The sequence below is a fragment of the Triticum aestivum genome, chromosome 2B (genome assembly GCF_018294505.1).
Source record: "Triticum aestivum cultivar Chinese Spring chromosome 2B, IWGSC CS RefSeq v2.1, whole genome shotgun sequence".
NCBI classification, from domain to species: Eukaryota; Viridiplantae; Streptophyta; class Magnoliopsida; order Poales; family Poaceae; genus Triticum; species Triticum aestivum.
Genome location: NC_057798.1, coordinates 258,609,189 through 258,623,756, shown reverse-complemented (window position 1 = coordinate 258,623,756; position 14,568 = coordinate 258,609,189). Strand labels below are relative to the sequence as shown.

General features: G+C 43.2%; 1 protein-coding gene and 1 long non-coding RNA gene across 4 annotated transcripts; one reads left to right on the top strand and one right to left on the bottom strand.

The window, feature by feature from the left end:
- Positions 1-733: 733 nt before the first annotated feature.
- LOC123044660 (uncharacterized) lies at positions 734-6,466 on the bottom strand. 2 transcript variants are annotated; one of them, XR_006420231.1, is made up of 7 exons: positions 5,989-6,465; positions 5,639-5,902; positions 5,010-5,294; positions 4,739-4,870; positions 4,589-4,665; positions 3,405-3,471; positions 734-1,166 (listed from the first exon to the last, which is right to left on the bottom strand). It is a non-coding gene; the product is annotated as an uncharacterized lncRNA (long non-coding RNA). The 2 variants fall into 2 exon arrangements; XR_006420230.1 differs by having other exon boundaries at positions 5,010-5,902; positions 5,989-6,466.
- A 2,877-nt stretch (positions 6,467-9,343) lies between these two features.
- LOC123044659 (glutamate receptor 3.4) lies at positions 9,344-14,322 on the top strand. 2 transcript variants are annotated; one of them, XM_044467472.1, is made up of 7 exons: positions 9,344-9,575; positions 9,677-10,211; positions 11,044-12,386; positions 12,487-12,764; positions 12,856-12,887; positions 12,972-13,378; positions 13,489-14,322. In XM_044467472.1, the coding sequence occupies exons 2-7, from the start codon at positions 9,932-9,934 to the stop codon at positions 13,927-13,929; spliced, it is 2,781 nt and encodes a 926-aa protein (XP_044323407.1). In that variant the 5' UTR covers positions 9,344-9,575; positions 9,677-9,931; the 3' UTR covers positions 13,930-14,322. The 2 variants fall into 2 exon arrangements, with proteins under 2 accessions (XP_044323407.1, XP_044323408.1); XM_044467473.1 differs by lacking the exon at positions 9,344-9,575 and having other exon boundaries at positions 9,958-10,211; positions 11,052-12,386.
- The last annotated feature ends 246 nt before the right edge of the window (positions 14,323-14,568 follow it).

The window sequence follows — 14,568 nt, the reverse complement described above, 5'->3', positions numbered from 1 at the left end:
CTTTGACAGTGAAGCTGAATTTAGATTTGGGTCATTTTTTGTGATTTTGTTGAAGCACCTTAAATTGTACTTTGGTTGCCAAGCTGATTATGTGACTCAGCTTTACCACTAAAGCGATCTATAGGTGATTCGAATTCAATCAAAGCTGAAACAAACATGATCTTATATAACTGCGAATCAGCTTTGCCACTAAATTGAATTTCTAGGTGATTCGAATCAGATCAAAACTGAAACAAACAAGGCCATAATGTCTTTTTATGCAAGTACTTTGTTCTCGTCTATACGACAACCATGGAGCCCAGCTCAGTCCCCGAAGTGCCAAATGCCGTTGAGAAACTCCCCCGTGGATTAGCATGTGACAAGGGAAATCACAAAACAGCCTTATTGTGTTTGATTTTCCTTGTTAGCTAGCTTAGTTTAGTTTTCCCCCTCTTTGGCAGCATAGCTTAGTTTTGGCCTTCGTTCTTTTGTAGCTTTGATTAGACTAGCTTCTTCTCTTTTGGTTGTACTAGATGACCAGTTGCGCCAAATGGCGCAAAGACCTGTTTAAAATCATGTTCATGTGGAAAATATTAGCATTTTTTCAATAACCGTATATTTGAGTACATTTGATAAGAACTTATACCCCTATATATAAAGGAAATTAAATGCAAATATTTTCTTAAGGTAATGATGCCACAAATTAGATCATTGGTGGGTCAAGATAATTGAATCTGCAATTAGGAACTCCGAGTAGCTGTAAACTTGCATTAAAAAAGAGAGTAAACAATAAAATGTACCTAATACATGAACTTGTAACATTGTGTACAAGAAAAGTTAATAGAAATAGTGGTCAATTACATCATATAATTTGGTTCTATACTCTTGTGTATATATCCTGAATGCTACCCCGTTGTGATCAACTCTTTGTCCTTCGAATCGAATGGCACAGCTACTGCCCCTTGTGGAAAAAGAAAGGGGGACTTTGTAATACCCATAAATGTAAACTTATAATTGAAAAAAAAACACAAGCACCATATATAAGGATATATTACAAACTACAATGTAGTTTGTAGGCTCATTCTTCAATTGACATTCTGGACATCAAATCAAAATTATGAGGTATTGCTGTGAATTGCAAAACTTCTAAACCAGGTGCTAGCCTCAGAACATCCTTCAATATGTACCTACCACAAATTATAGTCAGATTAATAAAATATATATCCCTTTTTAGAAGCGGAAAGACACAACCATTTAAAATAGAGAAACTTGGCGGCATGCGGCATAAAGAAGATATTGCTCATGCTCGCTTGAGACAAGGAATATAGCTAAAGAATTTTCCAAACCCTGAGAACAAACTACAATAAACAGCCAATAAAATTCTAATATTCTACATATGCTGGACACATGGATGTTACTACAAAAAGGGAAGGCATCAACAAGCATAAGTATCTCAATTGTTAGCTACCAATATTAGCAAATATTCTGTTATGGGAAACTATTTGATGGTAGAAACTCTGAAAGACGCAAATAGTCATTCTTCACATCATCATCTTGCTGGTGACCAAATAAACACTATTGTTTCATTATCTCATGACAAGCTATATCAAACGCATTGTCTCCTTTCATTATGACAAACAATCTTACTATCAATGGATATGTTCTGGAAAAAGTTTTTTTAGTTCTCACAAATCTGCACATGTTCTCGCAAACTGTATGTGACATGTGCAGCTTTTAGAGAACTAAACAAGCTTTGTATAGAACATGTGTAGTTCAAGGCATTATTTCAGAAAGTCTAGCTGTGCCGAAAAAAACTTGAAACCAACACTGTAAAAAAGCGTGCCGAGGACTATCAAAAATTTGAACCTGGTCCAAGCACTTCCTAAAATACCTTGTTATGTTCTCTATGAGTGCACTCATTAATCTGTCAGTTGGTGTCATAAAGAGCATCTGCGAGACACTTTTGACTGTGCAGCAGCTAGTGTCATGTAAAAAGGGGTGGAATCATCAGGTGAAGATTTTGCATCCCTGAGTATAACTAATAAGGATATTGCACTCCCTCCTGGTTCTCCTACCAGCAAACAATCATATCAACATATGAACAATCATATCAACATATGAACCACATAGTTGCTGGAAAAACAATGGTTTCTAGGTGGCTGCCTCGTTTCCGAGAGAGAGAGAGAGGAAGAGCATGGGGCAGCCGCAGCTCGGCGTCGAGGAGGCACAGAGACGGCCGGCCCCCCACCTCCCTTATTCTTATTGGGACAACACAAATTTTATGAGAAGATAACACACAAGAGATGTTTGATTTCTGGATACACGCACTTTCTGGATTGTGCGCATTTAAGCATGGAACAACATTCCAAGGAGAGCCATTGCAGGGCAAGAAAGTAAACCAACAATCAATAAAGAGAAGTGAGTTCATATCATATATGTTTAGCAATGTATCAGCACACATCAGCATTTATTTTTCTGAGAGATTCAATCAAAAATGAGAGAAATTTCCAAATTCTTACACCATCCATATTCCACCGGGATGCTCTATTTCTGAGTGACGCACATGCTATTTATACTTGGTAGCTAGGCATGCTAATACGGCCATCGCGGACAAAAGGTTAACATGTACACACTGTTTATCCATTAATATATATCCTAGCAGAGGAAAAATGCAAAAAAAAAAACCTATCCGTAGAATAACAGTTCAGTATCACTATCTAAAATAGTACGTCAAAATAAATCATCTATCCTCATCAGTATGCAGTATACCATCCGTCATAGCTTGGAAGAGACCATATGAATCCTAACCAATTACCTGGAAGTGATCAGAACAAGAGTTTCCGGAGTAGCCACTGCTCTATGTGATTCCAGCTATAGCTACGGATTGACTGAACTTTTTAACACTGGGCTAGGGACTTCAGGCTTTGAGCTTCAGTCAGTAGGATATTCTATCGAAACAACATAGACATTGTCCTCTTGCCTGATCTTGGTTGCACCTCGGATAGACCAGACCATGAAAGTAGAATCAACAATCAATAAGGCCTTGTAAGATCAGACTATGGTTTTGGTCGATGCCACACGTATGATCTATTTCATCCCAAAGAAGAAATAACATATGATTTGGATTGCAGTCTCTAAAAATATAGAATAGTTAAATAAACCGAGGGCCTACCAATCAATAATTTTATCTCCAGATGTCCTTTCATTAATTCAGGGCAATAACTCAATAGAGTAAAGCACATCATAGGACACACAGTTCAGATGCAAAGAGCAAATCCCCAGTTGAGTTCTACTCAACGACAAAAATGATGATACGAATTGTAAGCTAGCTAGCACATCTACACAAAGAATTAGCATGACAAATGCAAGGAAAATGGAGATAAATCTTCGACAGAGATTGAAGAAAGAAAACAGGATGAGCTCACCTTTGATATGCAATAGCACATTTAGTAATAACCAATTTCTTCCTTAATCATGCAGGTACCCAGGACCCTGCGCGTTGCAGCGGAAAAATAAGCTATTAAAAATGTAGAAAACTAACAAATATCATATAGTGCTTGAAAACAAAAGGCAACAGTTGGTAGAGGCGATTATATAAAGAAGTCAAAGCTGCCAACTTCCTCATGATCAGTTGTGCTACACATTAAAACAAACATCATTCAATTTTTTTTTGCTAAAGACTGTAATTATTAAAATCTATGTAACATCTCAAAAGATTTATCTAACTGGAAAAATCAAATAACAATGTACTGAATGGATATCTATTGAAACATATAGTGCTAAATAGCATGGTAGCGTTACAATATTTTTGTTTGTTATTCCTATATCTGTTGTGCGGTCAGTCGAAACGAATAAATAGATTACTAATTAAGAATTCTACTTAATGAAGTATCTAAACTTTTTTTGCGGGTAAATGAAGTATCTAAACTGACAGTTGGTAGAGAAAATGCAAAGATATCAAGATATCTCTAGAAACATGTTCTTCTTGGTCTTTCATGTAGAAGTCTTTGTCAGCAGAAGAACCAAGCGACTCCGTGATGAAATATTTCTCGTAGCTATCAATTGAAGTTGACGGTAAAATAATGACAAAACCATGCATCCAGGTATATGACATCAATGTATTACTTTTGTGCTAGTATTGATATGGAATATCATTAAGCAGAAAACAATATGTATACCATAGGTACGGAAAAACCTTAAGCAAAAGCATAACAATCTTATGTCAATTCTATAATTATATGCTATGTTAGAAAAGGTAACATTTCCTATAATAAATGGATATTTGATATTTCTCATGCAGAACTCTGCTTGTGCCTGAAATACCATTTATATGATTAACGATATGGACACTTTATTATCTTCTAGGAGCAACAAAATATGAGTTCAGAACGGTACAGAATGACATGAATAGAACGTTAGAAATACTATGGTGCATTGCCGTTCAGAACTGGCCAAAATCTACCACTTTAATTGCCTCTGTATGCAGGCATTCTACAGTACGGTGGATGGAAAGGGCCGTGACAAAGAAAAGAAAGTATTGCCTCTAGGCATGCAAATATAATGCAACGGGTAGAGCTCTGTTTCTTCAAATGGATAAAAAATAATTTACCTTGCTCGCTTATGAAATACATGATCGTCCCCGGTTCACAACTCTCATATGTGTGACCAATAATCCAGTACCAAAATCTGCATATGCTGCCTCGTTCTTAGTTACAGTATATGCAATTGAACAAAGCAAACTGGGCAAAAAAGAAACTACCATGGAAAGTCAAGAGTACTTCCATATCATAATCTTCTACGCAAGCATAGGAACATGAGCTCTATAGGAGGACATGGTTGGACACCGACTCTTGTAGATGATGAATCTGATTTGCATTGTTGCACACCGACTCTGTTTTCACAGTGAAACAGAACAAATAAAGCAACATGACGAATTCTACTGATTATTGCAAATCATCAATCTTCACAAATGAAAATATAGGTAAACATATCATTGTGGGGGGGGGGGGGGGGGGGGGCATCCTTCTAACCAATAGAATCATCCAAATTCAAATCAATCCATCAGTATCGCCCAGCTGACTGCATTGGCGAGGAAAGATCGCTTGGTGGAGCCACGGCAAGGCGATGACGACCGTATGTCAGGCGAACCCCAAAAATTATAGACAGCCAACCTGACGGCACAAACGCAGGAGTTCATGGAATATGTACAAAGACCTAATCAAGCAAGCCAATCAGAGGAAACATAACCTTGCTGGTCAACAAAACATTGTCCAGGCCCATTTCAAGCCATCTTGAAGGTTCAATATGTTGAATTCCTATCAATCAAGATAAGACTGATGTAATAGACTGGCGTAAAACTAATGATTTGCAGTATATGATAAACAACCTTTTGTACTATATAGTGTACATTAAAAAAATCCTATTTTGATAACCATGATAGCAGAAAGATCTAAGTATCCCTACAAACAATTATTCTGCTATTTTTTTCTTCTTGTTGGCATAATCAGGCACTACAACAACTATCCAGATTTAAAAATGTCCAATTCCACACTCTTTTTTATGTGGTATTGCTAGTTCTTGTGTATCCCAATAACTTTCCAAAATCAACACTAATAAGCCTTTTGAATGATTAGTGATTTGCCTGAGAGTAAAAGCGCACAAGTATATTCATGAACTGCCCTCGTACTGCCTGCAAACTGCGCTTTGGGTTCGGAACCGCCCTGCATCTGGGCGCTCGTGCAGCCATGGTCGTGGATCCCGCAGCCGTCGTGGCGTTGAGGAGCCTGAGCAGGAAGCCCACCGGGGTGCTTGGTCTTGGATCCGGCCGTCCGCTTGTCAATCTAGGGGACTTGGCGATGGCGATGGCCTGCACCTGCACGCCCGCCATGGTGCTCATCCTTCTGTTTCCATTGTGATGGCCTACCTGCAAAAACCACCCAACCGCAGGGGTCATCCAGAAGAAGAAGAGGGGAGGGGAGGGGAGGGGAGGAGGATGGAGGGCGTGTGTACCTTTGAAGCCAAGGTGCTGCAGCCCGTCGCAGGCGTCGAGGGCCACCACATCAGAAAACTTCGCTCCCCACCCCACCGAGAGAAGGCCACCGCCGTGATGGATGGGTGTGGGGCTAGGGTTCTGCCCCCATCCATGGCCTTCCTCGAGGACCAGGTGGACGACGGCGCGCTGGTGCCGGTGCCGCTGCGGATCTGGGCGTCGCTCCGCTCGATCTGGGGCCTCCCCTCCCCTTCACTTCCCTTCCCTTCCTTTGGAGAGGAAGGAAGGTGTGGCTGGAGCGGCGGCGCTGGAGGGATAGGAGGCCGCCGGAGTTTGGGTTGGATGGTTGGGAGTCGAGGCAGAGGAGAGAGGAGCGGTGGTGGTTGCGGGTCATGGGAGAGGAGAGCGGCGGCTAGGGTTCATGCGCGTGGGGAGCGTTCCTTTTGCTGTCGCTCGCTGCCCGCTCGATTCGCTGGAGGAGAAAGCGGACGGGTGCGGGGCCTGCACGTCGAGCGCGGTGGTTTTTTCCTTCGCGTGGTGCGCTGCAACCCCACGCGCGGGCACGGTGCGGTGGGCCTTTTTCCCTCGCGTGGTACCGTGCGCTCGATGCCTTCGTTGTGACTACCTACCCCTTCATCCTTTATAAGTTAGATGCTTAAACTTTGGAAAATATGTAAAAATTATTGTAAGAAGAAATTCTCACAGTTTCGGGTAAAAAACGGAGACACGGTTGCAACAGGGATGTACGTACGTACTGGTCTCTCTCACTGAGAGCAGCTTGTATCAGATCAGATTCTTCTGTATGTATATATCAGGTGGAACATAAACAAACATTCTTCGACTCCAGCCAAATTGTTGAGCACAAATAAAGAAAAAAACTTACGTGCTTGCTCAACCTGTTCCCCCGCGTCCTGGGATGGCACGAAGCCGGCCAGCCGAGGGATTCATCCACATGCACTACCTGTACATTGCTACTACTCTAAGTAAGGGGCCTTTATCACATGTTGCAAAAGGAAGACATGAAAGAATGGCGAATGGCACGTGATTGATGAGACGATGACATGACCGAATGCTACTGGTACTAGTGTGACAATGCTTGGCACATCCTTTTTGCATGATTGAGGTAAACTCAGGTTTCAAACAGCCTTAAAATTTGGCGGATGAGCGCGCCCATAATGCATAAGATCGTGTGACACATCATTAAGCTTGGCAAGGGAGTAGACGCCAGCCTAACAAATCGAAAGGTTGCATTAACTAAACTCTGGTATGTGGTGACAGCAAACGAAATAGACCGTGCGCATCACCAATGTTGCTATAATATCTCATGCACCGGATTGTGCTAACTAGGTTTTTTTTCTCTTTTCAAAAGTCCGCCTACCTGTACCATATTCTTATAGAAGGCAGAAACAAGTTATGAAAGACTACCCTTATTACTGCGAATAACGAATATAGTACAGACTCCACACCGGGGCATGCCTGGAGACAAGCCACCACAACACAAGGGTCTACCCTAAACCGAAAGACAAAGCCGTGTCTCGACCAACAACATCGCCTCGGAAGACAACACATCGTCAAGTAGGTGGCGGGATTGGCTGGTCTAAAGGAAGGCATCGTCTTGGATGCATCAACTACGACCTACATAGCACCGTTGAAGATCAACCTGGAACGACAACGAGCACAAAAAAGGAGCGCAACACATGACCTTCAAGTCGTGTCTCCGTACATGATGCTCCCCGCAGAGGAACGACATCGAGGATGCCGCCATCACCGATTCAGAAACTAAACCTAGGCTCGCCCGGTGATAACAGCCAAACTCAAATGCGAGGGGGCGACAGATGCCAACACACCTCGATGACGCCTCCAAGAAGGGGATCAAAACCCACGGGTGCTGTCCCTGCTGACATCGACCGAAGACGCGTAGGACTTTCATTTGTAACATCGCACACCTCCACCCCCGCCCACCGGATTGGGGCAACACCGCCAAGTTGGATCACTTTGCCATCGCCACAACTCCTCGACATCGTAGCTAAAACGACGCGATCCACCAACTACTCGCACGAACTAGAGCAGACGACACATCTTACAACTCCTGTGCGGCCGAGAGCCCGCAACCCTGAGCCATCTTCCTCCAGCCGCACAGTCAGGGCCACGCCACACTACAACATTTGCACCAACTCCAGGTGGAGAACTGCACCATGGTCGCGGCGCCATGACCCAAATCGGGCAAAGTGGCATGGAGCAAGGAAATAAATAGAGTTAACTTTTTTGTATTTCGAGGTCGGGAAGAAAAGAAAAGGAGTACTAGGGTTTTGAGAGCAGAAGGCGGCCTGGAGGCGGTGGCACTTCCCCTCGACCTGTTGGTGCCAAATTGTGGGTCCCGCTACCCTCCGTCGGCCACTACGGTGTGGAAGGGTGGGGGCACATCAGATATGTGTGTCTGGTTCGTGTCATGTAGAGGCTTTTTAGTTCTTCGTCGCCAGTGAAGTTTAGGGCAGCGCCGGTGGCGAGAATAATGGTTCATTGGCTTTCCTATGTCATTGGCCTTCCTTGGATGAGCATTGACGGATCGGAGGATGATATCGATCGTAGGTTAGAAGAAAAGGGCTTAATTAATGTTTTGTGCAGTACGTTGTTTTTCAATAAAGAGCGTTTTTGTTACCTCAAAATATAACATCAAGCATTGAAGGGGATACAAAATATGGTGAGCAACACTCTGACCTCTGCATAAGTACGATGCACACATCCAAACACTAACAGTCTGACAAAAGATAAATAAAAAGACTGATATATCAACAACGTTGGAGTCATGTAAAACCGATGCAATGCCTTTGTTAAAGCAGGTGATGGGCCGTTTCAAAGGGTAGGTTGTCATCTATGTTGGGTAAAAACCTCTCAAGCCAACCGCTCCAACCGCATACACACCGCCATGAATATCGATTAGGTCTTCGTTCGATGCAGCATAGACCATGTATGAAATGAGTGCGTACAACTCATAGACCAAGAGGCGCACTGCATCTGTATGGGGCCTCATTAAGAAATAGAAAATAAAGATTCTAGTACACATGCATCTCTACTTTTTACTCCAACCTTTTCAGCTTTTGTCACCGGACCACACTTTTTCTCTTCAAGCACCCGCCTCCTGGAGAGGATCCCGCTTCCCTATCCGAATCTACTTTACGTCATATCCGATCCTAGATGGCATGCGAGGCATCATCTTAAGGCTATGCATTGTACATGCCCTTAACAATATTCCTAGCAAGATATTACCCGGTGTCAGATTGTCCAAACTGAATTTTGCTGAGCCTGACGTCCGCGACACAAAAGCTTCCGGGTGTCTCGCATTTCTCTTTATCGCTGAAAGGAATCCAATTGCCGAGGGCAGCAAAGAAAGCCGCTTTATGATGCCCCACGAGGCCACGATCGTCTCGCACCCGCGGTCGCCGTCACAGTGCCAGCCACTGCCTGGCCTCGGCAGGCATTTCATTTGCCAGGAAGAGGGCTACAAATATCCCCCCAAAACCTCCTCGGCCACCCGGGATCATCAGCAAGGCCAAGAAACCAAGCGAGGTTCCGTGGTGTTCTCGGCTGAGCTCTTTGGCTTCCGCCGGTAAGCGCCCGATAATCCTAGTCTTTTCTTCAAGCAAGCAAGTCGATTAGCTCGTTGGACAACCGACTGATGGCGCGGTCCGTTCCTCTTTGCGGTTGCAGGTGAGCTGCGCCGCCATTTCGTCCTGCTGAGCATTTCGTCGAACAGCTGGTAGGCGGCCACGGGCAGAGCAGGAACTCATTCCCATCGCTTGCGTTCCTCTTCTGCTTGTTCTCCTGGTTCCTCGGTGCGATCTCGGCCTCTAAATTCCTTCTGTTGGGTGGAAACAGAGGTCGTCTAGATCGAGAACAAAGTGTCCGTGTTAGCTTCTGGTTCTGGAGGTCAAGAAGCCACTTGTGCTTTCTTGCTTCGGGCAGATGGGCTCTGCTCACCTTGCTGCCATACTGCTCTGTGTCTGCATTATTGCCGGTGGTGCCATAGCAGACAGCCAGAATGGCACCAACGGCGTCCCGAGGCCGGCTGAGGTGCGCATCGGTGCGCTCTTCACATTTGATTCGGTCATCGGGAGGGCAGTGAAGCCGGCTATCGAGCTCGCTGTTGCGGATGTCAATGCTGATCCAACCGTACTCCCCGGGACAAAACTGAGTCTTCTTATGCAGGACACCAATTGCAGTGGCTTTGTTGGAACTATTGAAGGTTCATACATCTTTATTTTTCATCAGTTTTTCTTTTCCAGAAATCTTTCTGCATTCTATATCTGCAAGTTAGTTTAGTATCAACGAATAATGCTATGCAAGTTAGTTTTTAACTCTGCTAATAACTAGACATGAGATATAAGTTGATGAATATTATCGGTATATTAGTTTAGTACAGTATACACATTTTTTTCTTCAGGTACACACAAAAATGCTTTTTGTATTAGAATAAACCGCCAAGAAGGTGCAAAGTGCCTCGCTGCGACCAAAACTGAAACATAACTTATGTAGAGAAGCAAGCAAAATAAAGCCAAAACCGAACCCAAACAGAACTGCTAGATATACAAGTTAGGTTTCTAACTGCGCTTAGTAACTAGACATGAGTAGCAGATGGTGAAGATATTTGAGCCTGGTCGTATGGTAATTAGCAATTTGCCATTTTAATCTGCTTGCCATGCAATCATCATTTCCTGAATTAAACATCATTCTCCTTTAACTGATTGCTTGGTTTTCTTTCCTTGCACGTGCTGTATTTCTTTTGCACTTCTTTTTAACTCAATCTTGGTAGCCAACACCATAATCAAATTCAGGTACAGAGAAAATTTCGCTTGGAAAGTTGCAAAGCTATGTAAGGTAGTTCCGTGATATCATGGCAACTGCAGATTTGAGTCCTACTGAGTATTTTTTTTCTTATGCGGACTAGAAGTAGATCGCCTTTTCTAATTGTAACTTTCCTTAGTTTTCTTATACTTGCTATCTTATAAGTGAACATATAATTTATTTATCTCTCACTCAAATCTTGGAAGAGTTTGATAACAATGCTACATGTGCAGCATTGCAGCTTCTGGCCAAGGATGTCATCGCTGTATTAGGTCCACAATCATCCGCAATTGCTCATATCATTTCTCATGCCGTTAACAAACTCCAAGTCCCACTTATCTCTTTCGCAGCCTCCGATCCTACCCTTTCTTCCCTTGAATACCCTTACTTTGTGAGGGCTACACAAAGTGATTACTACCAAATGTCTGCTGTAGCTAGTATCATCAGTCAATATCAATGGAGAGAGGTCATCGCCATCTATGTTGATGATGACTATGGTAGAGGCGGCATCACAGCACTAGGTGATGCCCTTGCAAAAAAGATGTCCAAGATAGCCTACAAAGCAAAATTGCCACCTGGTGCTGGAAGGACTGCAATCCAGGATATGCTGATGCAAGTGAATGAAATGGAGTCCCGCGTCTATGTTGTCCATGTGAACCCTGACTCTGGGATGACAGTTTTCTCTGCCGCAAAATCTTTAGGGATGATGAGTAGCGGCTATGTATGGATAGCAACAGACTGGCTTTCTTCAGTGATAGATTCATCTGGGCATGTTGATTCTGATGCGACAGAAAACACTCAGGGGGTTATTACGCTTCGGCAACATGTTGCTGACTCTGGCATTCAGCAGTCCTTGCTGCCCAAACTGAACAATCTGACTAGGAAAGAAAACCGTTCGAGCTTCAGTTCTTACACTGCACATGCTTATGACTCCGTATGGTTAGTTGCTCATGCAGTTGAGCAGTTCCTGAGTGCAGGGAATGCAATATCTTTTTCTGTAAACCAAAATTTGCAAGCTATAAAAGGAAGTAGCCTTCAGTTAGATTCTCTCAGAGTTCTCAACAATGGAGATAAATTACTGGAGAAAGTGTTGCAGGCAAATTTCACAGGGGTTTCAGGCCAAGTACAATTTACTTTGGACAGGAATTTGATCCATCCAGCTTATGACATCCTGAATATCGGTGGTACAGGTTTCAGAACCATTGGGTATTGGTCAAATTTTTCTGGCCTCTCAGTTGCTGCTCCAGAAAACTTGCACTCAGTACCACTGAACTCTACAACCAATGATATACAGCTCCATGATGTTATCTGGCCTGGTCAGACTGCTGAGAAACCCCGTGGTTGGGTGTTTCCGTACCATGGGAAGCTTCTAAGGATTGGAGTGCCTCTGCGTACAAGCTACAATGAGTTTGTGATGCAAGATGATGGGCCTGATGGGGTGAAGGGGTTTTCAGTTGATGTTTTCAAATCTGCAATAAGCTTGTTGCCTTACCCCGTGGGATGCACTTTTGTTTTATTTGGAGATGGACTGAAAAATCCGAGCTACAGTGACCTTGTACAGAAGGTGTCCGAAAATGTGAGTAACATCTCCATATCATTGAGTCTGAAAAACTATTGTACCATCTTTATTATACTGGATTTTATTCATTTTGTTCTTCTTTTTTGGTACCACTCAGTACTTTGATGCTGCCATAGGGGACATCTCTATTGTGACAAATAGAACAAGACTTGTTGATTTTACCCAGCCATATACAGAATCAGGTCTCATTATTGTAGCTCCAGCAAGGGAGACTGAATCAAACGCTTGGGCTTTTCTGAAACCATTCACCTTTCAGATGTGGTGTGTTCTAGGTTTGCTCTTCCTCTTTGTGGGTACAGTTGTTTGGATCCTGGAACACCGCACTAATACTGAGTTCCGCGGAACCCCAAGGCAACAAATTATGACAGTATGCTGGTTAGTATATGTATTGCATAACATTTCTGTTTTTCAGAGAGTGCAAGCTTTTTTGTTATCTGATATATGATGTCTGCTCTGCACCTTTCAGGTTTAGCTTTTCAACCATGTTTTTCGCACACAGTAAGTTCTGAGATCAAACTTGTCAAGATATTAAAGACTCTTTTGGTTCACTCTTATATCCACATTTTTTGTTGGTTTACACAGGAGAGAACACTTCTAGCGCACTTGGCAGATTTGTGCTCCTTGTGTGGCTCTTTGTTGTGCTCATTATTAACTCAAGCTACACAGCAAGCTTGACATCACTTCTCACAGTCCAAGAGCTATCATCAGGGGTAAAAGGTCTTGATAGCTTGATCTCTAGTTCAAGTGCAATTGGTTATCAAGTTGGATCGTTTGCCAGAAATTATCTTGTGGAGGAGCTCAATATCGCCGATTCCCGTCTGGTGCCACTAAACAGCCCATCTGATTATGCAAGAGCACTAGAGCTAGGGTCAGGAAATGGTGGTGTTGCAGCAATAATCGATGAGCTACCATACGTTGAGATCTTCCTGTCAAAATACTGTAAATTCAAGACGGTTGGTCAGGTTTTCACAAAAAGCGGATGGGGATTTGTAAGTTAATTAATTTTGATCAGATAACTCATTCAATTCAAAAAAAAAGGTGAAATGACTGTTGTTTTTCTCTCCTAAATATCTTATTGTTGTACTGTATTCTGCTGCAGGCCTTTCCAAGAGATTCCCCTCTTGCGGACGACTTGTCGACAGCAATCCTGACACTATCAGAGAACGGCGACCTCCAAAGGATCCATGATGAATGGTTAAGTGGGATGAAAGGATGTGAGTCAGATGATAGTGGGATGAGCTCAAACTCCTTGAGCCTATCAAGCTTCTGGGGCCTCTTTGTCGTGTGTGGCCTTGCATGTGTCATTGCTCTCCTGATTTTCTTCTGGCGAATATTGTTTCAGTACAGCAAGTATAATAACCAGGTTGAGCTTGAAGCGGCAATCGTGAACCGGCCAGCAAGGCTAACCAGCATCAAATCGCTAATCTCTTTTGTTGACAAGAGGGAGGAGGAGGTGAAGAATGCTCTCAAGAAAAAGCCTAATGGCTCTCAGCAGGCAAGAATCGGCATTACAGAAGAACCATCTACACTGCCGCTGTAAAACTTACATCCCTGCTGCATGACTAACATAGTCAGAACAAAGTGCGGTCCTGCTGCAATTGAAGTGGCAGATTCCGAAACCACGGGTGGCGATGAACCGACGACGCGGCTTTCTTGTGTTCCATTTGCTCTGGCTATGGAAACCTTGCAGCGTCCAGAGCAGCTGAAGTAGAAGAGTATTTTCTCTGAAACATGTTACCAACTTGTCGATGGGAGAAGTAGCAGCATTCGGTTGTGGTATGTACCTGGTACATACCACAATCTGAAGTAAGCTCTCCAGATTGTAGCTACAATTTTTTTCTGTCAGAGTGCGCTTTTCTTTTTGAAATTAGAAGTAACCTCTTGTGTTCCAAGTTATTGTAGCTACAATCAATCTGAAGCATGTTCTGAATAAGCCGAGGAGTCTGAATCCTTGTTTGGTGTGGTGTGTGCCTGGTACTCTAGTTGCGCATTTCCTTTCGCTACTGAGCTGTGCTGTGATGAAAGAGTAACATATGCATCTCTACTATTTCGCTTAAGTGCGAAATCTTTTACATCCCAGCAGACTCGAATCCACATCGAGCTTAATGAACATTCTCCTCTGTGCCTACAGAATTCACGTCTCAAAAAGAGCAATTTTAACATTGCTCAAAAGGAAATC